We start from the raw sequence: 23,824 nt of genomic DNA on the forward strand, positions 1-23,824 counted from the left end.
TGTAACTTTGCCTCATCCTGGCAAAATGCTAGCTCAGAGGAACTGCAGTGGGGAGCAAATGGCCATAGCACAGGTTTGCACAAGTGATGCATTTGCTCCCTTCTAACAAAATGGAGGCATGGGCGATTGTCAGTAGTCATCATCATTCTGCCTTCAGACCTGGAGAGATGGCTCCGTGGTTTCATGTACTTGTGTGAGGGCCATGGGAGACCTGAGAGATTGCCGGGGTTCAAGGCCCAGGGCCCACGTAAACAGTGAGGTTGCTCAAATATGCCTGCAAACCCCGTCCTGTAGGGAGCAGAGACAGGAGAATTGCCTGGGCTTGCAAAAATAAAATGTCAAACCCTAGGGTCAGTAAGAGATTCCAGGAGAACAAGTAAGGGGAAGATGAACAAGGGAAGGGACACTGCATGCTCCCTTCTGTCCACTGCCGATGAGTGTGCCTTGCCACAGGACAGCACACAGCATACTACATGGGTACATGCATATATATATACTCTACGTATTAACAAAATTTTAATCTATTTATTTGACTTAGGCAGCGAGAGAGAGAGAGAGAGAGAGAATGTGCATTCCAGGGCCTCTAGCCACTGCAAACAAACTCCAGACACATGTGCCACCTTGAGCATCTGGCTTACATGGGTCCTGGGAAATTGAACCTGGGTCCTCTGGCTTTGTAGGCAAGCACTTCAACAGCTAAGCCATCCCTCCAGCTCATATTAATAATATTAAATTTGGTCCTGATGGCACACACATACACACCATACCACACTATAAACACATGCAAAAATAGACAAACAAATAAATAAATAAAATAAATTCTTTTCTCAGAAGGAGCAGTCTTCGTTAGGGGTGCAAATGCATTTTCACATGCTCTTTTTTTAAAAAAAATATTGTTATTTATTTGCAAGCATGGAGAGACAGAGAGAAGAGAGCATGGGCACACCAGGGCCTCCAGCCCCTGCAAACGAACTCCAGATACATGTGTCACTTTATGCATCTGGTTTCACGTGGGCACTGGAGATTCGAACTGGGGTTGTTAGGCTTTGCAGGCAAGTACCTAAACTGCTAAGCCATCTCTCCAGTTTCCCTGTCCACTTTATTTTTAATGTTTTATTTATTTATTTGAGAGAGAGAGATTCAGAAATAGACAAACAGTGAGAGAGAATGGTGGAGCACCAGGTTCTCTAGCCACTGCAGATGAACTCCAGATGTGTGCGCCCCCTTGTGCATCTGGCTTATGTGGGTCCTGGGGGGTAGAACCTGCCTCTTTCTCTATCTGTCTGTTGCTCTAAAATAAATAAGTTACAAAAAAAGTAAAGTTTTGTAGAATTTGTGAACTAGGGTATCTTGAAAGTATCTACCGAATTCTAGTACTTACAGAAAGGATCCAGCAGAGGGAGCAACTGCCCCTTGCTTATTTTAGATTCACCATTTGGGGAGGGTTCTGTTTTGTATCTTTATAATGACCACTTTCAGCTCTTACATCTAGATATGAAGTGAGTGGAATGTGTTTTAATTTTTTTTAATGAGAGAGAGAGAGAGAGAATTGGTGCTCCAGGGCCTCCAGCCACTGCAATCGAACTCCAGATGCGTGCGCCACCTTGTGCGCATGTGTAACCTTGCACGTTTAAGTCACCTTGTGCATATGACTTATGTGGGACCTGGAGAGTCACACATGGGTCCTTAGGCTTTGCAGGCAAGTGCCTTACCTGCCAAGCCATCTCTCCAGCCCATGAGTGGAGAATTTACATTCTCACTGGTCACAAACAAGAATCTCTCCTGACAGCCCCCTGGGGACTAAATGTTATGGAACAAGTGAGCATGGGCAGAGAACTTGAAGTTGCGCGTTCCCCGCAGGTCCCTTCTCTCAGAGCCGAGCATGTGTCAGGACAAATGAAAGCGATGCTCCCGGATGCATTTGCTGTGGAGAGCAGCGTGGAGCTCTTCAGACTCCCGCCGCCCAGACACAATGCGGGTGGGAGCAGAGCATCTGTCGCCGTGGGGAGGGGCCATGAAAATAATGGTAGGTCTTGGAAAATTCCCCTTATTGGAGTTCCTTCCTTTTAGGCTGTGGCTTCCCGGGTGATGGTCAGTTTGGTTGTATATGCAGTAAAATTACTGGGATAGATAAAGATATAGATATACATGCCATAATTAGAATGTTTCCTGCTTTAGTCTGCCCTTTAGAAAAGGCTTTCATTTCCTCAGTGGTCCTGGAGACTTACAAAAGACAGACCCTTTGTCAAGTCTGACTCTGCCTGCACTTGAACATGTAAACAGCCAGCTGCAAGTTCAGACTGATTTTTTTGTTTGTTTGTTTTTTTGAGGTAGGGTCTCCCTCTAGTCCAGGCTGACCTGGATTTCACTCTGTAGTCTCAGGGTGCCCTCGAATGGCAATCCTCCTACCTCTGCCTCCCAAGTGCCAGGATTAAAGGCGTGTGCCACCACGCCTGCCTCTGATTTTTTTTTCCAAGGTAGAAAATAAGGGAATTGAGTCACCTTGACTGAGACCTGAGTTAGTTTCTGTGTCTGTAGCTTTGAAATTGTTTGTAAAATCTCCTTTCTAAAAGAGAAGATATGAGCACGTACAATGTCAATCTTCATGGGAAAGGCAGTTTATTCTCTTATGGTACTGAGAATGGAAACGTCTCACAAGGTAAGCAAGTGCTCTGAGGCTGACATAGTCCCCATCCCTTTTAGAATTTTTATTTTAAGACAATATCTTGTTGTACAGCCCAGGATGACCTTGAATTTGTGATCATACTTTCTCAGCCTCTCCCATAGCTGAGATTATAGGCCTGTTCCAACAGGATCAAAGGTTTATAGTAAGTTCTATAGTGTTGCAGAAGAAATCAGGTGGGCATTAAAAAAAAAGAACTTTCTGCAGACATGGGGTCTTTAGCAAGCTGGTTGGGGGTTGAGAGGAGGAAAGAGGGGTGTGTACTGAAGGAAGAGTGGCCCTAAAGACAGCCGATGGGGCTAAAGGCTTTCTCTCTCCTCTCTACCAAAGCTGTCATCTGTCCTAATTCTCCCTGCTGGCCTGTCACAGAGAGGAGGACAATGAAGGGGAGGTGCTGGTTTGGCAAGCCCTATGCTCCCTCAGGACCTCCCAAGCTACAGCAGGATCCTGTCTTCTTATCTTTTAGCCACTGGCATCCTGCACATTCAAATATAGTAAGCCTTAAATAGAACTTGTACTCTATAATAACAAATTTTTCCCCTTCCTATTTCATTAACATTTTATTCCTTTTAAAACAGTTTTCTTTTTCCACTTTATTGTATTTGCAAGGAGAAAGAGAGAGAGAATGGGCATGCCAAGGCCTCTGGCAACTGCAAACAACCCCCAGAAACATGTGCTATTTTGGTGTATCTGGCTTCACGTGGGTACTGACGAATCAAACTCAGGTCATTAGGGTTTGCAGGCAAGTGCCTTGACCACTGAGCCCAGCATTTTGTTCTTTTAATAGAGTAAAAATCACAAATAATAAGTAAATAGAATAAAATTATAGATATGTAAAGATTCATTGGAAATCTTTAATGATGAGTTTCAAAAGAATCCAGTTCTTCCCCCCCCCACACACACACTGTCTCATCAGTTTTTCATTACTATAATGAAATATCAGGTGCTGGGTACTTTATACGAAAGAGGTTTATAGTGACCACAGTTGCGGAAGTTAAAAAGCACAGTGCCCGGATGCTGCTGGTGCTGACCCGGCACTGGTGAGGATGCCATGGCCGATGCATCACAATGGCCTTAGAAAAGTCCTTTGCAGTCTCTGGACTTCAGTTGGCTCAGACTGATCAATGAAGTGCTAACATGAAACATGGAGGACCTATAGGATGAGGCGTGCTTTCAGAAAGGTTGCTTCTTGGGCTGGAGAGATGGCTTAGCAGTTAAGCGCTTGCCTGTGAAGCCTAAGGACCCCGGTTTGAGGCTCGGTTCCCCAGGTCCCACGTTAGCCAGATGCACAAGGGGGCGCACGCGTCTGGAGTTCGTTTGCAGAGGCTGGAAGCCCTGGCGCGCCCATTCTCTCTCTCTCTCCCTCTGTCTTTCTCTCTGTGTCTGTCGCTCTCAAATAAAAAAAAAAAAGAAAGAAAGGTTGCTTCTTAGGGTGGTGAGATAGCTCAGTGGGTCAAGTGCTTGCTGTCTGAGCATGAGGAGCTTAGCTAGATGCACAGAATCCCTGTTAAACTGCCAGGCAAGGTGGCGCATGCCTGAAACCCCATCCCTGGAGAGGCAGAGACAAGAGGACTCCTGAGGCTGGCTGGCCTAGCTTAATTGGTTAGCAACAGGCCAATGAGAGGCCTTGTCTTAAAGGGAGGTAGACGGTACATGCCCCTTTGTGCATTTGGTTTTACTGAGGATCTGGGGAACTGAACTCTGGGCCACCAACCTTTGCAAGCAAGTGACTTTAACCACTGAGTCATCTCCCTAGACATTTGAAAATAATTTTTAATGAGGTGCATTGAGAAATTTATGAAAAGATGTCAGAGAAAAGTGGCCAGATGGCAAAGGCTTGAAGGTGGTCACGGGTATTTCTTGTCTCATGGAATCATTTCCTCTCTGGCCTTTATAGTACTGGCCCCAGGCCTGTAGGTCTTCCTGTCTGCCCTTTCTGAGTGAATACCTGCTGCTAGTTCCTGGACTGCGTACATTCACCTCTCCCAGACACTAGTCAAAGATGGTGCCAGGACCTGAGAACAGAGCTGACCCTGGAAGACTGTATTCAGCCCTTAGGATTCCTAGATGCAAAACAGAGTTAGTGATAAGCATCTTTCACCACATATCCTATAAGCCTATTTCATGGTGTCTTTCAAAACCATTGTGGTGGTTGGATGTGAAATGTTCCCCATAGCCTCACTATGTTTGTGAGGAAGCCCATTCTTAATCCCCAGCTGGAGAAGCCTTTGGGAGGTGGAGTCTTGCTGGAGGAGGTGTGTCACTGGGGCTCCCATTTGCCAGAGCTTGCTCGCTCGGTTGTTAGCTCTCTCTCTCTCTCTCTCTGTTTCCTCCCTCCTGATACGTAGAGATCTGATGACAGCGGTATGCATGTTATTCTATGCCCGCCATGATGAAACTTTTCCTTGAAAGTATCAGCCACGATAAACTCTTTGTCCTCCGGCTTCTGGTTGCAATGAGACAGTAACTGATGCAGCCACCTTGTTTAATTTATCTACTTGAGAAATGTAAAAGTTGAGGCTTGGAGAAGAGAAATTATTTACCCAAGTGCTCCCAACTCTGCCAAAGTGAGACCAGAAATTTGGGGCTCCTGCTTATCTAATTTTTAAAATGATATTTTTATTGCTGGGCGTGGTGGTGCATGCCTTTAATCCCAGCACTCAGAGGCAGAGGTAGAAGGATCGCCATCAGTTTAAGGCCACCCTGAGACTACATAGTGAATTCCAGGTCAGCCTGAGCTAGAGTGAGACCCTACCTCGAAAAACCAAAAAAAAAAAAAAAAAATCTATCTATCTATCTATTCAAGGAGAGAGAGAGAGTATGCCAGGGCCTCTAGATACTGCAAACCAATTCCAGATGCCTGAGCCCTTTGTGCATCTGGCTTTATATGAGTATCTTAACTACTTAGCTATCTCTGTAGCCCCCTACATTTTGTTTTTAATTGCCCTGTCCCAGGAACCAGCTTACAGAGGTAACCCATTGGCTGCATCTCATTCGGGGTTCAATACCTGGATTCAAAACTTCCAGGAAGCTTCCTCCTTCCCCAGTTCCTTACTCGCCTGAAGATGTCTGAAAGGCCACCATTGGAGCATTACCCCTCTTCTGTACATTGTGCCCATGACGAGTTAAAATATCCCTACAGGATCAAGTGTATTAGCAATTACCTATGATTCATACTTAACTGAGAATGTTTTCCAAGTTAGTATTGGGAAGAGGATGTACTTGCCAAGTTGCCAAGAGGTTTGGAGGGAACATGTTGGTAGGGAGAGTCCAGAGATGGCATCTGACTCTTTTTTGTGTGGTATTGCCTGTGACTGGGGTGGGGGTTCCCCAGATTGGAGGAAGAAAGGTCACTAGTGTTCCAGATTTCAAAGACAAAACCACTTGCTTACAGTCTCCTGAGCACACCGTATGTGATCCAGCCTCTACACTGCTTGTGCTATTGCGTCGGCCTGACGTCCTTACCTACCACTTCACATGTGGACATTGCTACCCACGAACCTTCCCTGAACCCTCAGGTGGGCTCTTCTGAGCTCCAACATTGGTATGCAGCATTCACAGCCTGGCCACCACCTGTGTATACCTTGTCTCCATTGTGACCCAGCTCCATCAAGAAAGGGCCCACATCTTCTCTTCCATCATTGTGCCCCTGGGTATCAGCACTGAGAAGGCCCTGGGTACAGACGCACACCAGGCTGTGAAGATCCACCCTCCCTGAACAACTGACCAGTTGATGACAAAAAAGTGACAGCAGATCCAATCTCTAAGAACTTCACACAACCAAGCAAGTCAACAACAGGACTCTGTGGGAACCCCACATTTTGGAAGAAGCCAGATTTCTAGCCCTTGCTAGAAGGAAAGTGGCTGGAGACAGGAAATGTGGTTCACCTGTAACCTGTAGCTGCGCTGAGCACAAGAGAGCTTAAAACCTTGGCTAAGATTTCTGGACACAGTCCATGGTTTTATGTCTGACCCTGAGGGACAACCCACCCGGCAGTGAACAAGTTGTCTGTGGAGGTGCAACCATAAAATTGCCACTGGCAAATGAAGGGCTTGACATTGTGTACAGTCACACTGATTTGAGGTTCTCTGGTTGTTCTCGCTCAAATGTGCTCTCTGCTATAGCACGAATGGATGCCTTCCTCCAGGGCCTGAGTGGAGGGAGAAAGTAGGGAAGAATAGCAGAAATGGAGTGGTAAGCAGGAAATGGTGGAGCATGAAGAAGGATACAGGGAAACAGGAAGCAAAAAAAGGAGAGAAACAAGCTCCAAGGACCGTGGTGACTGGCCCCACCTGCCACTGACATCCCAAGCCCACGGACACTCTTCTGTGTGTCTACCATGGGCTCAGGGGAATCTTTGGTGTCCTTGTCCATTTGTTGCCCAACAAACTCTTTGAATGGTTCTACTGGCTATCCCCCAGTGAACACCACTACCGCAGAAGTTATTGATCCTGGCTGCACATGAATTGAACAGGAGAAAATGGGGATGCCTGAGACCTAGTCCAGACCAATTAAATCAACATATCCAAGAGTTAGGCTGGCCATTACATTTTTTTTTTTTTTTGAGGTAAGGTCTTGCTCCAGCCCAGTCTGACCTGGAACTCATGGCAATCCCCCTACCTCTGCCTCCCATGTACTGGTATTAAAGACATGTCCCACTATACCCTGCTAACAATTTTTAAGATTTTATTTTAGCAATAGAGAGAGAGAGAATTGGCATGCCAGGGCCTCAGCCACTGAACTTGAACTCTAGAGGCTTGTGCAACCTAGTGGGCATGTGAAACATTGCATTTGCTTCATCTTCACACACCTGGCTTACGTGGGGTCTGGAGAGTTGGCTGGAGAGATGGCTTACCTAAGGCTAACATTTTTAATGTGGAATAGAATAAAATTTCAAGTTCTGCACACATTTGAGAATACTAATTTGGCATAGAATTTTCCAGAAAGCCATAGACATAAGGGATCCTTTAACAAATTTCATGACTGATCTCAATGCTTTATTTATTTTTTTAATATTTTAAAATATATTTATTTATTTATTTATTTGAGAGAGAAAAAGAGGCAGAGAGAGAGAACAAAAGAGAGAAAATGGGCGTGCCAGGGCCTCCAGCCACTGCAAACGAATTCCAGACACATGCGCCCCCTTGCACATCTGACTTATGTGGGTCCTGGAGAATCGAACCGGAATCCTTTGGCTTTGCAGACAAACATCTTAACCACTAAACCATCTCTCCAGCCTGATCTCAATGCTTTATGCTTCTAATCTATTATATTTGTGAGCTTGAGGTTGATTAGCATTTAACTGAGCTCAAGTGAGAGGGAGGAGGGCAGATTATATGATGTATCTAAAGTCTTTCCAGTTCAGTTTATCCTATTAAGCTTTAATATTCAAGCTCAATGTCAGGGAAAACAGAACAGAGAGGAAGATGGTAATGATTGAAGAATCCCAATTATCCGAGGACCCACAGATAGCAAACTTTTAAGAGAAACAGAGCTCAGTGTCAATATAGCCTTGTTTGGTATAAAGATTATAGGAATTACAGACTTGTTTCATGACTATAGTTGGGGGAATGGCTTTGTGATCAAAAGCTGGAAGTAATTTCCATAGCATCTTGGATAACAAAATAAAATATATGTCAAGACAGGAAAGTGAAACTTTTGACAGCAGCCTAATCAGGTGGAGAACATGTTTCCTCCATTAGGACCCGGATTCTCCCCAGGAGGCTAAAGTGAGGAGGCTTGTTCAAATTGAACCCATGTGGGAAGGAGTTCTGTTTACTTGAGAGGATAGATCTGTATCTTTGGTTTCCTGTGCTTTGGGATATTTCTGAGGTGGAAAGATTCCAGCTTTCAGTTTTCTTCTTCCAAGCCCTGAGAGCCATCATCAGCCATTCTTAATCTAATAAATAGCATGGCAGGCCCTTAAACATTTGGGACCAAAGTTCCTGGATGTAGAGAAAATACAAAGGCCTTCACTGGGCTTCTGTCATAAACTGCCAGGAACCTGATCTTGGCTGACATGTTGGTTCCATCCATGTAGCTTCCTGTGTTCCAGTCCTGTTCAACTTCGACTCCTGGACTACTTGAAACAAATGTTCAGGTGGAGAATGCGTAGCAACCGTATAGTATTGTGTGGCACAGACATGCTCCTGACTGGAATTGTGCCATCAGCCAACCAGGGCTGAAGCCACTTTCCTAGCTTCCTTCCATGGGAACGGTATGAAAGGCCTAACTGAGGAACACGTTTCCCTGGCCAGTGACCAGGGGCCACAGTACATCCTGCGTTTGCCTTTGAGATCAAACCTGTTGCTCTTCACACAACCTCCCAAGCACACGGCATTGTTGAACTTCTGTGTCTTCATGGAGAGACGTACCCCCTCAAAAACAGATAAATTCAATGAGCTCTTCTCTTCTTGTTGTTGTTTTGTCGTGTGATGGTAGGGTCTTGCTCTAGCCCAGGCTGACCTGGAATTAGTCCCAGGCTGGCCTTGAGCTCACAGTAATCCTTGGCTTCCCAAGTGCTGGGATTAAAGGTGTGAGTCACCATGCCCAGCTAATGATGTTTTTATTTTTTAATGGCTTTTAAATTTGCAATGTAAGAAAGAGAGACAGAGACAGAGAATTGGCACACCAGGGTTTCTTGCTACTGCAAACAAACTCCAGATGCACGTGCCACTTTGCGCATCTAGCTTTATGTGGGTACTGGGGAATCAAGCTCTGGCCATCAAAGGCTTCACTAGAAAGTGCCTTTGACCACTGACTCATCTCTCCATTGCCTAATAACTCTTCTATATGCTTGCCATCTGTTCGCATCATGACCATAGCTGTAACTATAAAGGGAAATCCTAGGTGTTGTATTCCATTTTATTATCTAGTCACATAATAACCCTTCAAGCTAAATATTTCTTCTCCCACTTTGAACTTAAGGAACCTGTGGCTAAGTGCCACATTTGTAAGTAACCCACAGAGTATCAAGTCAACCCAAAACTTAGTTCCTTTCAGCAATGACATTGATTCTGCTTTGGATCTGTTGTTGGCCAAAGGCTTGGTGGGGATGGTTAATTTGACTCATGCAGCATCATCTGGGACCGCTCAGAAGCTGGGACTGGAATTACGTGACGTGTCACCCCTTCACAGGTCTGCCTGTGGATGTCACAAGTCAGCGGAGACCCTAGCACAGTGCCTCATATGCTCCGTGCTTCCTCCCAATAGGGGGCTGGGCTCCCAGGACGAGTGTGCCAAAGAACGGAGAGAGAGAGAGAGAGAGAGAGAGAGAGAGAGAGAGAGAGAGAGGGCGCCAGGCAGAAGCTGTGTCACCCTGTGTGATCTCATCTCTGAAGTCATGCATTGTGTCACTCCTGTCACCTTCATTTCTCTAGGCAGCCACAAAGTCCATTTCAATTTCTGGATGCCACATCTTGTTGGAGGTGTGACCAGTTCTGAACAGCGCCTGACAGTAGGAACAGTGCAATCAGCCACTTAGGGACAATCGAGTGTGTCATCCATGGCTGGGTGGTGACAGGCCTGGGCTTGGAGCTCAAGGTCTGTGTGCCTCTCTACCCCATGACCTGGGCCCTGGGCTCCAGCACTCTCCAAGTGGGAGAACTCCAGCACACCCCTAGTGTAACGCCATGAAACTGAATTCCTTGCACCTGGGTGGTGAGCAGGTAGAGCACCATGCAGACATGGATGGCTCAGAATGGGGGTCCGCCCAAGGCATGGTGCAGGTTCATGATGTCATGACGTGAGGGCCGTTCTGCCTGCAAAGCAGGATGTGCTGAAGTCAATACACATGTATCTTGAACATCTGCTGGGTCCTAAGAGTTTTGTAAAATTAAAAAAAGACAAATCGTGTCTGTGTTAACGAAGCTCACCTATAACAGATTAGTGGAAGGACAGATCACTTGGTATTAAAATAATATTAACAAGGGATCTTATCTGGATTTTACTCATAAGAAAACTTCAGACACTTAGTAACTAGAAAACATTTAGTTGATATAAGGAAAATTCTAGAATACATAGCACCCAGTAAAATAGGACAGTGTAAGTGGTCTGCTTTCGCCTTTGTTACTGTCCTTCCTCCTTCCTTTCCTGGTCTCACCTTGCTTCTCTTCTCCTCTCCTCTGCTCTCTTCTTCTTCTCCCTCCTCCTTCTTCCTCCTCTCCCTTCTTCTTTCTCTCTCTCTCCCTCTACTACTGTTCCTTTCCATGTTTGGTGTTCTACAGAGAGCTTATCAACTCCACAATGTGAGTATCTCTCCATGTAAGCCATAACTCCAACTTCTAGACCTATAAATATGCTGTTTGCCCTGAGCTAGAAGAAAGGAGGGAGATAAGGAGAAGGAAGGAAAGGGAGAGGGAGGGAAGGAGGAAGGAAGGGAGGAAAGAAGGACAGAGGGGGAGAAGGAAGGAGGTAGGGAGAGAAAGAAGTAAAGAGGAAGGTAGGGAGGGTAGGATGTAGGGAAGGAGGGAGGGGGAAGGGGAGAGAAGAAAGGAAAAAAAGGAAGGAAAGGAGGGAGGAAGGGGAGAGGAGGAAGGAAGGGAAGAAGGAAGGAAGAAACAGAGTGGGAAGGAAGGAGGGAAGGAAGAAAGGAAAAGAAGGGAGAAGGTTGAGTCACTACAGGATTTAATGGTGCCTGTCCTCTTTGTGAGGCACATTTTCTTGGTGTGGTGGTTAACCGTGAGTCAACTAGGCTGGGTCATGGTTCCCAGATATTTGGTCAAATGTTGTTAAGGAGATTTTTGGGAAGATGTTTGATGAGTAAACCGAACATTTCAAATGACAGACTTTGAGGGAAGTGGATTATTTGCCATTATGTGGGTGGGTTTATTATGACAGGCTGACCTCCGAGGAAGAGGCGGTTCTGCCAGCAGATGGTCTTGGGCTTGACCTGGTGCCCCTTCCCACCTCACCAGCATGTGTGCCTGCCCTGTGGAGTCTCGATGCACCAACCTTAGCACCGCAAGGGGCCCATTCCTTAACATAATCTCTCTTGCATATATACATATATGTGTATATATACATGTGTGTAAACTGTACACATATCTGACTATATGTTTTATGTAGATGTAGAGATAGAAGATATAGATATAACAGTGTATGTGTGAGTGTGTGTGTATGTGAGAGAGAGGGAGAGAGGGAGAGAGAGAGGGTTTTTTGTTTGTTTGTTTTGTTTTTCGAGGTAGGGTCTCACTGTAGCTCAGGCTGACCTGGAATTCACTCTGTAGTCTCAGGGTGGTCTCGAGCTCATGGTAATCCTCTTACCTCTGCCTCCTGAGCGCTGGGATTAAAGGCGTGCACCACCACGACGGGCTTGTGTGTGAGTTTCCTTCTTTGAGATCCCTGACAGGTGACTGACATAGCCTGACTTCATCTTACCACGTAGTTCTGGCAGCTGTATGCATGGACCTGGACCCACCTTTATATTCAGTTTTCCTTAAGCACTGAGCCTTTCTGAAGAGCCTCAAATGCGCTATAATACCCAATTGCCCACTGAGTGAAGAAACACTTTTTTAAAGATGTGATTTCTAGGCAATCAAGGGAAGATTTGAAATCAAGGATTTCAAAGGACCTGGTGAGTGAGGCAGACCTCCTGTGGCTGTGGAGAAAAGGAACATTGTGTAGTTCTTCTAGGGTGGACACCTCCATTCGCAAGTGGACCTCAAACCTCCAAGGCTTCCTGCTAATGGACTGCTTACTAAGCTATTGCAAAGGTTAAAAAATACCCACAGTAAGGGGTATTGTCTGTCTTATACTAAAAAGCAAAAGGGTAGCCCTAAAAACTATCCTTATAAAAAATGTGTTCCCTTCCCTGTGAATCAGTTCATATAGATGAATCATTGTGTAAGCAAAGGAAGATCGCTCCCGGCCCCTGCTACTGTGACATTCTTCCCAGTAAGGTACAGCCAGATGGACAGAGGGAAGAGCTGGAAATCAGGAATCAAGAGATGGATATCTGGTTCTTCCATGGGACCAGGCTTTGTAATCAAAGGCAAGTAAGTCACTCAGCATCCCTGGGCCTCAAAGGCTGCTGGACCATATCATCCGTGAAGTCAAATTTAGCCTGAAGATTGTCATTTTCAAAATCTGTAAATGTGATAAAATTATTTAATCACTTGAGTTTTCAAACAGGTTTCCTGAACTGTAAAGTAGAAAAAAAAAAAAGTGGAAATAGAAGTGTTGACTTAATTAGCTGGCTAGAGAAAGTTTTCTCATACTTAGTGTAAGACCTAACCTTTGCAGACATGTAGGGAGCTCAATAATCATAAACACTTTGCATTTCCAAGTGTTAGCTATCTGGTATCTATAAAGTTCTGGACCCAATCAGGAAAGAGAAGCCACACAGTAGGTTAAGCAGGAAAAGCGTGAACAGAGATTAACCTAAGAGTAATGGTAAGCCAGGCGTGGTGGTGCACGCCTTTCATCCCAGCACTCGGGAGGCAGAGTTAGGAGTATCATCATGAGTTCGAGGCCACCCTGAGACTACATAGTGAATTCCAGGTCAGTTTGAGCTAGAGTGAGACCCTACCTCGAGCCGCTTCCCCCCCAATAAAAAGAGTAATGATAGTTATAGCATATAGGGAAACTATAGAGCACCCTAGGGATGAGGGAGGATAGTCACAACAAGACAAACTGGAAAGGATTCTGAAGGTTGTGTAGAAGTTTCTCTCTCTGGTTATGTCCAAGCTGTGTCCTCCCAGAGCTCAGCAAGGGGTGAGCAAGAGGCATAGGTATGCTGTCATGTTCAGCTGTCAGCCAGACAGGAGCTCCTCAGACTGTGTGAGGATGGCAAGGAGAACGAGGCATGTGCATGGCTTTCCTGGCCCTGGCCAGGCTATCCAGACAGGCCAAGTGGGGATTAGCTTAGAGGGCGGAGGGGAAGTTATTGCTAAGCTGAGTTCCCAAGGTAGGAGGGATGGCACTGGGGACTGTGGTGGTCCTCATGCCCACTCTTCTGACCCCTGACCCACACCGCAGACAGCAGGGGAACCTCTCCTTATGGTGACTCCCACACCGCAGTCTCTCCTGAGACAGCCCAGGTCCTGCTCCATGGGCAGTGGAAGGGGGACTTCTGTTCTCACATAGTGTGGATTCAAGAGCACACCGCAGCTGAGAGGTAGCAGGTGATCACCATGACATCTCTAACTTCAGCATCATCTGCTGGCCTGCCGCTCTGCCTTAGTTCCTGTCTGAACAATGCTTCCATTTTTTGGACCGAGGTACCCTCAAGTGATTGTGGCGGGGAGGTGACTTTCGCCTGGAGACCAAACTCTCCATACTTGTTCCATTCATGGGATGTCTGAAACCAACCCTTGTCCAAGGCTGTTCACGGACACTTAGGGTCCCCCAGAGACTTTTGGGGTTTCTCAGAGAGAAAGATGTCACAACTACTTTCTTTGTTTCTTTATTTTTGTTTATTTATTTATTTTTTTTTTGGATTTGTTTTTTGAGGTAGGGTTTTGCTCTAGCCCAGGCTGACCTGGAATTCCCTATGTAGCCTCAGGGTGGCCTTAAACTCACAGTCATCTTTCTACCTCTGCCTCCCGAGGGAGTACTGGGACTAAAAGAGTGCGCCCCCACACCTGGCAACAACCATTTTCAAATTCCTATCAACGCAGTGTGCTTCTCTCTGGAGTTCTTATGGGGAGGACTCCTGATGTTTCAGCACCAATCCCGATGGCAGTAAATAGAGACAGTAGCCAATGCATGTGCAAACGAAAACGAGCCAGTCTTACTTATGAATGTCCTTGATAAAGCAGTAAAGGATGTTTAATGTGGTTAAAGCTCAACCCTTCTGTACATGTCTTGAAACATTCTAGCTGATGAACTTGAAAATGCCCAAGAATTCCCTGGCTGCATTCCAAAGCATGACCACTGGCCAAGGAAGAGGCGGTGTATGGTTAAAGCCACTGCTAAGGTGGACGCCTCATACCCACAACATGGTTTGTACTGGCCAGTATATTGTGGCTCCTCAAATCTGTTCTGGAACAATTGTTGAGACAATTACTTCTGGAAATCAACTGGCAGGTTTTCTTTTCCATGACAGAGTACAAAGGGCTGAAGGTATAGCTTAGTGGCAGAGCTCATGTTGGGTCCTAGGTTCAATCCTGAACATTGCAAAATAATATCCTAGAATACAAGCCAAGAGGAAAAAAAAAGTCAGAATTTTGGAAAAGAAGCATCTGTAACTATGTGTTTGGCAGCTTAGCTTAACATATTTGATAAGCTTGATGATATTGGGGCTGGAGAGAGGGCTCCGCAGTTACATGTGCTTGCTTGCAAAGCCTAAAAATCCTGGATTCTATTCCCCAGCACCTATGTACAGCCAGACACACAAAGTGGCACATGCATCTGGAGTTCATTTGCAGTGGCAGGTAGCCCTGGTATACCCATACTCACTCTCTCTCTCTCTCTCTCTCTCTCTCTCTCTCTCTCCCTGTGTGTGTGTGTGTGTGTGTGTGTGTGTGTGTGTGTGTGTGTGTCTTGCGCTCTCTCTCTCTCTCTCTCTCCCCCCAAATAAACAAGTATAAATATTTAAAAATGAGATTAGTGCTATTATTATTATACCCTGCATTCTCAAATGCTGTATAATTAAATGTGTAGCTCTCAGAGGAGACAACTGGTATGCTACAAAGTCCTCATTCCATACGTATGTGATCCATCCACCAAACATAATAGGTGAGCTGGTTATTAATTACTTTTCTTGCTGGATAAAACTCTTGGCTAAAGCAGCTTAAGGGAGGAAAGACTTACTTTGGGTCACATTTTGAGGAGATCAGTGGAGAAGGCAGGACAGCAGGAGTAGCTCACAGCTGAGAAGGTGAGGGTTTGGTTAAACCTGGGTGGATCAGGAAGGAAAGAGAGAGAGAGAGAAAGAGGGGACAGAAAGTAGGCCCAGCTATAAAACCTCAAGGTGTGACTCCTAGTGACCCACTTCCTCCAGTGAGGACCGACCTAACTAACATTACTAACATCATGCAAAAGTTTGGTTTAGCTAGGATTTAGTTATTTATTTATTTTTCTGTTTTTGATGTTTGGGTCTTGGCATCTACAGGCTGGTCTTGAACTCCCCAGGTAGCTCAGACTGGCCTTGGGCTCTCTTGAGTTTTCTGCTCTTGCCCCCCAGTGCTGGGGTTGCCCGTCCTACCACACTCAGTAGAATTTTAATGTCTTCCTTGCTCCTCCCTGAATTCCTTCTCCTCCCAGCGGAACCAGAGGGAAAAACAGATGGCTGTACATCAATGTGGATTTTTTAAAACTTCTAGCCGGCTCAGTGGGAAATTCTTTTGTTAGGACATCATGAAGGACCTGAGGCTGTTAAGAGCTTTGGAGGAAGTCCTCAGGAACTGGACATGATAAGCTTTCATATGGCCTGTAGTGACAAGGACAGCCACCTGTGTGAATGCGCCATGTGGGGATCTATTACTCTATGGTCTTTCCCCAGCAAGGAGGTCAAATGAGACCTGAGCAGAGAATGGAACTCCCTCCCAGTGTGATTGTTCTCGGTGCGATCAAGGAGGTAAAAGAACTCTAATTCCACAGCAGTTACCCTCAACCAGTGGTGTAAACCTAAGCCTCTGCTGGAAGTGATTTGCAAGGTAGGGCTCAGCCAGGAAGAAGGGCTGTAATCCATGAAAGGAGGCGTCACTGCTACAGTCTCAGGACTGCTGCAAAACACAGTTCTAGGCGGACAATACTGAGCTGTGCTTTGGGTATGCAGGTGTATTTTATTCCTCTCCCTCTTAACAAACGCTTGGGGGCGCTGGAGACATGGCATAGTAGTTAAAGCATTTGCCTTGGAAGACTAAGGACCCATGTTCAATTTCTCTCCAGATCCCATGCAAGGCAGATATACAAAGGTGGTACAAGCACAAGGTCACACTTGCATGCTAGGTGCAGTAAGCATCTGGACTTTGATTGTAGAGGCTGAGGCCCTGGGCCAATTCTGTCTCTCTCTCTCTAAAAAAAAAAAAAAAATCATAGGGCTGGAGAGATTGCTTAGTGGTTATGGCTGTTACCTGAAAAGCCTAACATCCAATGTTCAATTCCTCAGTACCTATGTAAAGCTAGCTGCACAAAGTGACGCATGCATCTGGAGTTCGTGTGCAGTGGCTGGAGTCCCTGGTGCACCCATTCTCTCTGTCTCTCTTCTCTCTGTCTCTCTCTGATTGTAAATAAATAAATAACATCTTTTAAAAAATTCTTAGTAAGCCCCTATTTCTGGTTGCTGGTTGGATTGTTTCCAACTTAGCTGGGAAACCCAGAGGCCCTTGTTTCCCTTGACTTCCTTGCCCATGGAATCCCATGCCCCAGCCACCAGGTAAGGCCTGTGTTTCCAGGGGAGCCATCATTAGAGTCTGGAACAAATGGGCTGTAAGTACCGTGCTGGAGGCCAAGCAACCACTGCCTGGAAATGAGTTACCCAGATACTGGCTTCCCAATCTCTTTTGTTTGCTCATAATCGATTCTTTGTACAGCGCCATGCTCTGCAGCCCTCTCAGGGTGCACACACTAGAGGTGGACGCCTGTTTCAGGTGTGCAGATACCACCTGTACCGAGGGGGCCATGAGCAGGTGCATTGAATGAGGGAAGGGCGCCAGCACTTTCTCACACTGTTGTGTGTAGGCCTGTCACATCCTCTGGCCCCCATGCACAAGGCTCGTGCTCCCAGCGGGAATGCACTGACGTATTGTGGCTTCATACAGCCAAAGGAAAGCATTGCTAGCTGGAGTAATTCTCAGGATGGACCGATGCGAGAGATACAATGACTGGCCAAAAGCGATGTTCAAGCAAAAATGACATGATCACATGGAGGTATAGAAATCCTTGTTCTTTTATTTTTTTTTGTGTCAGACTGAAATGTTGGGGCCCTCTTTCTTTTAATACATCATTTATTTGCAAGCAATGAGAATGTGTGCACCAGGGCCCCTATCCACCGAAGATAAACTTGAGATGCATATGCCACTTTGTGCATCGGGCTTTATGTGGGTAGTGGGGAATTGAACTCTGGTTGTTAGGCTTTGCAGGCAAACAACTTAAGTGCTGAGCCATCTCTCCAGCTCGAGGACCTCTTTTTAACTTGAATCAGGCTTAGGCTGTTTTAAGAGGCTATGAGCCATCTCCATACTGAGAACTCAAGTTCAGTTCAGTAAGCATTTTTACCTAGGACTTTTTCATATCTGTGTGTGCGTGTGTGTGTGTGTGTGTGTGTGTGTGCACATGCACAGGGCATATGTGTGTGCAAGTGTACTTGTACATATATACACATCAGTCACTCTCCAACTTAGTCATTGTTATTATTATTGCTATTAGTATTGTTATTTTGTGTATGTGTACATGTTATTGTAAGTGGAGGCCACAGAACAGCCACAGGATATATGATTATCATGATTTTGTGTATGTATGTGTGTGAACCTGAGTTCACTGCCTGAGTGTGGGGGTTGGGGAACCACCTCAGGAAGTTATTTCTCCCCTTCTATCCTGTTGGAAACAACCAAAGGCCAGACTAGCTGATCCTTGAGCTTCTGGAATCTCCTGACTTGCCTCCAATGGCCATAGGCACGTTGAGGTGACAGACCCTTGGGACACTTTGCGTCTGACTTCACTTGGGTGCTGGGGATTCCTACTGTGGGCTTCAGCCTTTCTGAGTAAGTCCCTTTAAGGGCTGAGCCATCTCTTCCCCATTCGCAAACTAATGTTTAGAAACAGGGTCTCTCACTGAACCCAGAGGTCACCGATCAGGCTAGACTAGCTAGCCAGAAAATCCAAAGGGTTCCAGTGGCTATGTCTCCCTGGTGCTGGGATTACAAGAATGCACTATTAAGCATGGCTTTTATGAGGGTTCTGAGGATCCAAGCTCATGCCCTCGTGTTTGCAAAGCATGTTCTTTACCAACAGAGCCATCCCCCAGCACCCAGTTTATTGAGTAAGTGTTGGGCCTATACAGAGTGTCAATCATTGCCCTGCGCAAGTATCAGCCAAACAGCGAGGGGCTACTGACTGAAGTGAGCTGGGATGTGGTTGGGAGCCAGAGCTTTGGGTGACCACCCTGCATTTATTTTAGATGGTGGGTGCCTTATAACTCTGCTTTTCTTTTCTTTTTTCTTTTTCTCCAGGCTGGAATCGATGGGGAAAGCATTGGCAACTGTCCTTTCTCTCAGCGTCTCTTTATGATCCTCTGGCTGAAAGGAGTCGTGTTCAATGTCACCACCGTGGATCTGAAGAGGTAAGGGACCCTGCGTTCCTAGGAATGTGTTTCGCTTTGAAGAACAGAGTCTCTGAGGAGAGGGGGCAGGTGCCTTCCTTCCAATGGTCCCTGCAGTGCGGCCTCTAGCTCTGATCTCCTTGTCCAAAATTGTGTCCCAGGGTCCACCCTTGGCCATCGGGGAGGCTGGAAAAGCCAGGACTTCTTTCAAGGCTACATCCTTCACTACCTTGAGTGGGAAAGAAATTTGATTAGAAAAATAAAAGGAAGAGAAGGGAATAGTTGTGTAATAAGTTTTCAGTGCAAAGATGTACAGATGCATCTGAAAATATAAGACTAGCCCTTACAGCAGCACATGTCATTGTCCATGGGACCCGGGGAGTGGGGGGACTTCAAACACGACAGTCTGAGTCTTTGTGGAGCTGGGATTCAGATAATTTCTGATGCTCTGTTCCTATCTCTCGGACCCGTACTGTGAGAGTTACGGACCAAGGGCTTGAGTGAAGCGCTGCTGACCATCTGCAGCTGAAGTGCAGTTTTGTGCCTGGGACAGTGACATGGCGTCACTCCTACCAAGAGTGTCACTTCTCCTTCTGCCTGGCCTTTTTTTTTTTAAAAAAAATTTTTATTTATTTATTTATTTGAGAGCGACAGACACAGAGAGAAAGACAGATAGAGGGAGAGAGAGAGAATGGGTGCGCCAGGACTTCCAGCCTCTGCAAACGAACTCCAGACGCGTGCGCCCCCTTGTGCATCTGGCTAACGTGGGACCTGGGGAACCGAGCCTCGAACCGGGGTCCTTAGGCTTCACAGGCAAGCGCTTAACCGCTAAGCCATCTCTCCAGCCCTGCCTGGCCTTTAAGTGCAGAGAAGGGGCCGGGGAGCTGCTCAGCGGTGGAAGGTGCTTGCTGACAAAGCCTCCTCCTGGCCCAGGGCTGGATTCCTCAGTACCCACATCAAGCCAGATGCCCAAATGGAAAGTGCATTTGGAGTTTGTTTGCAGCAGCAGGAGGCCCTAGTGCCTCGCTTGCACGTTCTCTCTCTCTCTCTCTCTGTCTCTTATCTTTCTTTGTTCTCTCTTAAATGAATAACAATACTTTAATGGAAAAGAATAAATACAGAGCAGATCAGGGCTTACCCCAAGGGGGATGATCTTCTGTCCAACCCGCTTTTGGATCATGAGCTGGCATAGTCTCCCAGCAGTCTTTATGTTATTTACTCTGTGCCCAGAGCCCGCGGATCATCCAATGAATTCCACTTGGGTACTCTTATAGTTTTAAAGGTTATTTGTCCACAATCATGGCGATCTATTTTTTTTTTTCTTTTCTATTGAGATTGGTTTTCCTCCTTCTATGTTTCAAGGCATCGAAATGTCTCTGGCCCCGTTCTCTTGCTGTTCTCATCGGCAGCCCTTTCTTTCATAGGGCCGTCTTTCTCTGCCATGGTCTCCTTTGCATCCTTTAAATCCACAGCGGGCTCAGGCCTCACCACGGCCAATTTGGTGGTTTCTGAGTTCTTCAAAGTGGTTCACCCTTCTAAGAGAGTGCTCAGCAACCCCCTCATCTCATCCCGCTTCTGCAGAGTGAGGGCAGCTAATCTTCCTCTCACCTTTCTGCCCCCCACCACCTCCCAGCCCTTTCCTCTCAGGTGCGGTTCCCTTTCGGCTGCTCTTGTTCCCTCAAGCCCACAGCCCTTGGCTAAGATGCTTCCTTCTTCAGACAGGCTTTGCCATCCTCAGCTCTACAGACTGTGCCTGACCCAGGCAAGCTTCAGCCGGGACTTCTCTGTGAGGTCTCTATGCTCTGCCCCTCTCAGGAGTGACCTCCCTGATGGTCCTGTCTCGGGCCATCATCGAACATTTCACCCGGCCATGAAACCTAGAGTCCTAATGTTTCACAGCTGGTGATTGCTTTGCCATACAAATTCATGTAGTATATAATTAGTTTAAAAGGGGGGGGGGGTGCTGGAGAGATGGCTTAGTAATTAAGGCACTTGCCTGCGAAGCCAAAGGATCCAGGTTCAATTCCCCAGGATCCTTATAAGCCAGATGCACAAGGGGGCACATGCGTCTGGAGTTTGTTAGCAGTGGCTGGAGGCCCTGGCATGCCCATTCACCCTCTCTCTGTCTGCCTCTCTCTCTCTCTCACTCTCAAATAAAAATAAAATATTTAAAAATAAAAAGTAATTTTTAAAAAGGCTCTAGGGCTGGAGAGATGGCTTAGCAGTCAAGGTGTTTGCCTGAAAAGCCAGAGGATCCTGGTTTGGCTCTCCAGGACCCATGTAAGCCAGATGCATAAGGGGGCATATGCATCTGGAGTTCGTTTGTAGTAGCTAGAGGCCCTGGTGTGGCCATTCTCTCTCTCTCTCTCTCAAATAAATAAATAAATAATATTTTTAAAAAAATAGGTTCTACTCCATTTTAATGCAAGGAAACTGAGGCCTGCTTAGATGACTTGCCCAAGGTGCCCAACTAAAAATGATATCTTAGTGTCCTTGGTTTAAATGGCATAGCCTTCTAATCCATCTGTTATGAGACTAGGGAGAAAGCTCAGTCAGTAATCTGTTTGACTTGCAAGCATGAGGACCTGAATTTGAGCCCCAGAACCCATGTTTTTAAAAAAGGCATAGTGGGCTGGAGAGATGGCTTAGTGGTTAAACGCTTGCCTGTGAGGCCTAAGGACCCCGGTTCAAGGCTCGGTTCCCCAGGACCCACGTTAGCCAGATGCACAAGGGAGCGCACGTGTCTGGAGTTTGTTTGCAATGGCTGGCGCGCCCATTCTCTCTCTCTGTCCCTCTATCTGTCTTTCTCTCTGTGTCTGTCGCTCTCAAATAAATAAATAAAATTTTTTTTAAAAGGCACAGTGGTACACAGTTGCAACCTCCGTGCTGGGGAGACAGAGACAAGAGGATCTCTGGCACTCTCTGGTCAGCCAGTCTAGCCTAGGCGTGAGGTCCAGGCCAGTGAGAGACTCTGTGTCAAAGGCAGTGGGTGACATTCCTGGGAAACAGTGCTTACGGTTTTCCTCTGGCCTCCACACTCATGTGCTCTCTCCCATCTGGTCTTGTGGACACCCGTCTGAGGTTGGTGCCCTAGGTCAGTTGCACCACTCCGGATCTAAAGATAAGGAACTTTCTTACTGTGTCTCCTCCAGTTTTCAATTTCTAAGAAAACAGTTTTTGTTTTGTTGTTGTTTCTAGCAACAGCACTTATTGGCTAAGTGACCTTGAACTTTTTGGAGCCTTAGTTTCCACATCTGAACAATCGTGATTAAAAAAAAAAAATAGTGACTTGAAAAAATAATGGCCTGGGCAGGAGAGATGGCTTAGCAGTTAATGTGCTTGCCTGCAAAGGCAAAGGACCCAAGTTCAATTCCCCAGGACCCACATAAGCCAGATGCACAAGGTGGTTTCACATGTCTGGAGTTCATTTGCAGTGACTAGAGGCCCTGGCATGTCCATTCTCTCTCTACCTGTTTGTCTTTGTTCTCTCTCTCTCAAATGAATAAATAAAAATAAAACACCTAAAAAGTAGCGCCTGATTAACCAATAGGAGAGTTCAGTATTGTGAAGGGTTAGCAAGGCAGACTATGTAAAGCACTCTTAGCATCTATGCCCTGTGGAACTGGCAATCTAGTCAACACAAGAAAAATGAGGTGCAGGAAAGAATTCAGAAACCAACTCTGGTGATAGGTATGTAGTTACATCATTTCATATAGCCTTCAAAGAGAGGGGTTCCACAACTGGCCAGTCCCCCACTGGTGATGCTCAGCTAAGCTGCGGCAGCCAGAGGTGGCCCCACATCAGGGTATCAGACTTCAGTGGTCCCAGGGCCCTCATGTCCCAAGAATAAAATCGTCACCTCCCTAGGGAATGTCTGTATCTTTAAGCCACAGAGAGGTAACTACTAAAACCTGAAGTCTGCATGAGTTTCCTTCTGCTGCCAGTGCGAGGCATGAGGAACCAGCAAAGAATGTCCTTTTACTGTGTGAAAGGAGAGACCCACGCTGAGTAAACAAAAGCACTGGGTAAATTAGATTTTAAAAATACTTTCCAACTCAATTGTCTGAATTCTAAGCGCCACAGAATGCGGCTGGAGATCCTGCGTGTTGGGAGTGACGGGGAAGCAGCTCCGTAATTGAAATTCTTCTCGGCCCCTCCCCAGCTAATTACACCAGGAATTCGTTTCATTACAGATGTCTTGACCCCCTTGTTGACTCTTATGGTATCTCTCTGTCTCATATTTCCTGCTCTGACGCCCACAAGGAAAGTTGCATGCTCAAAGAGAGCATCTGGGGTGACGGTGCCCCATGCTGTCCAGAGACTCTTCTGCCATCAGCCCTCCTCCGTGAAGCCCTGTCTCCACATTCCCCAGCCAGCCCTTCTCACCCCTGTCTCGCTCCATCCTTGTTTCCCATTGAAGCACGCAGTGCGAGGGATGTTGGCATTCACGGGTCACGTCCTTCCTTCTCACAGGTGGCCAGGTACTGCGCACCACACACCAGCTCCACTCCAGCATTGCTGGGTGCCAAGGCCAGGAAGTTCAGTCGATTGCTTATTAACTCACGTGATTGGATGTTCAGAATCCTACAGGCACACCAAGAGGCCTCTGTCTTCCTCTGTTCCCCTCCTCCTCTTCCTCATTCTTCTTTGGTACAGAAAATTGAACCCAGGGCTTCAAGCATTCTGGGCAAGTGTTCATCCACTTAACCATATCCCCAGCCCTCTTTCTTTTTGTTAAAAAAAAAAAAATTGTATTTTGGGTTGGAGGGATGGCTTAGCAGTTAAGGCATTTGCCTGCAAAGCCAAAGGACCCAGGTTTGATTCCTGGTAGCCAGATGCACAAGGAGAGCGCACATCTAGAGTTTGTGGGCAGTGGCTGGATGCCCTGGCACACCCATTCTCTTTCTTTCCCTCACTCTCTTTCTCTCCCTCTTTC

General features: G+C 46.4%; 1 protein-coding gene across 2 annotated transcripts in view; it reads left to right on the top strand.

Annotated features, from left to right (window-relative positions):
- Positions 1–23,824, top strand: part of Clic5 (chloride intracellular channel 5) — a 184,691-nt gene that overhangs the window by 110,484 nt on the left and 50,383 nt on the right. For both annotated transcript variants that reach the window (XM_004653044.2, XM_004653045.2), the window contains exon 2: positions 18,800–18,909. In XM_004653044.2, coding sequence (XP_004653101.2) covers positions 18,800–18,909 — 110 coding nt within the window. The remainder of the gene's footprint in view (positions 1–18,799; positions 18,910–23,824) is intronic.

This window comes from Jaculus jaculus, chromosome 8, assembly GCF_020740685.1.
Source record: "Jaculus jaculus isolate mJacJac1 chromosome 8, mJacJac1.mat.Y.cur, whole genome shotgun sequence".
NCBI classification, from domain to species: domain Eukaryota; kingdom Metazoa; phylum Chordata; class Mammalia; order Rodentia; family Dipodidae; genus Jaculus; species Jaculus jaculus.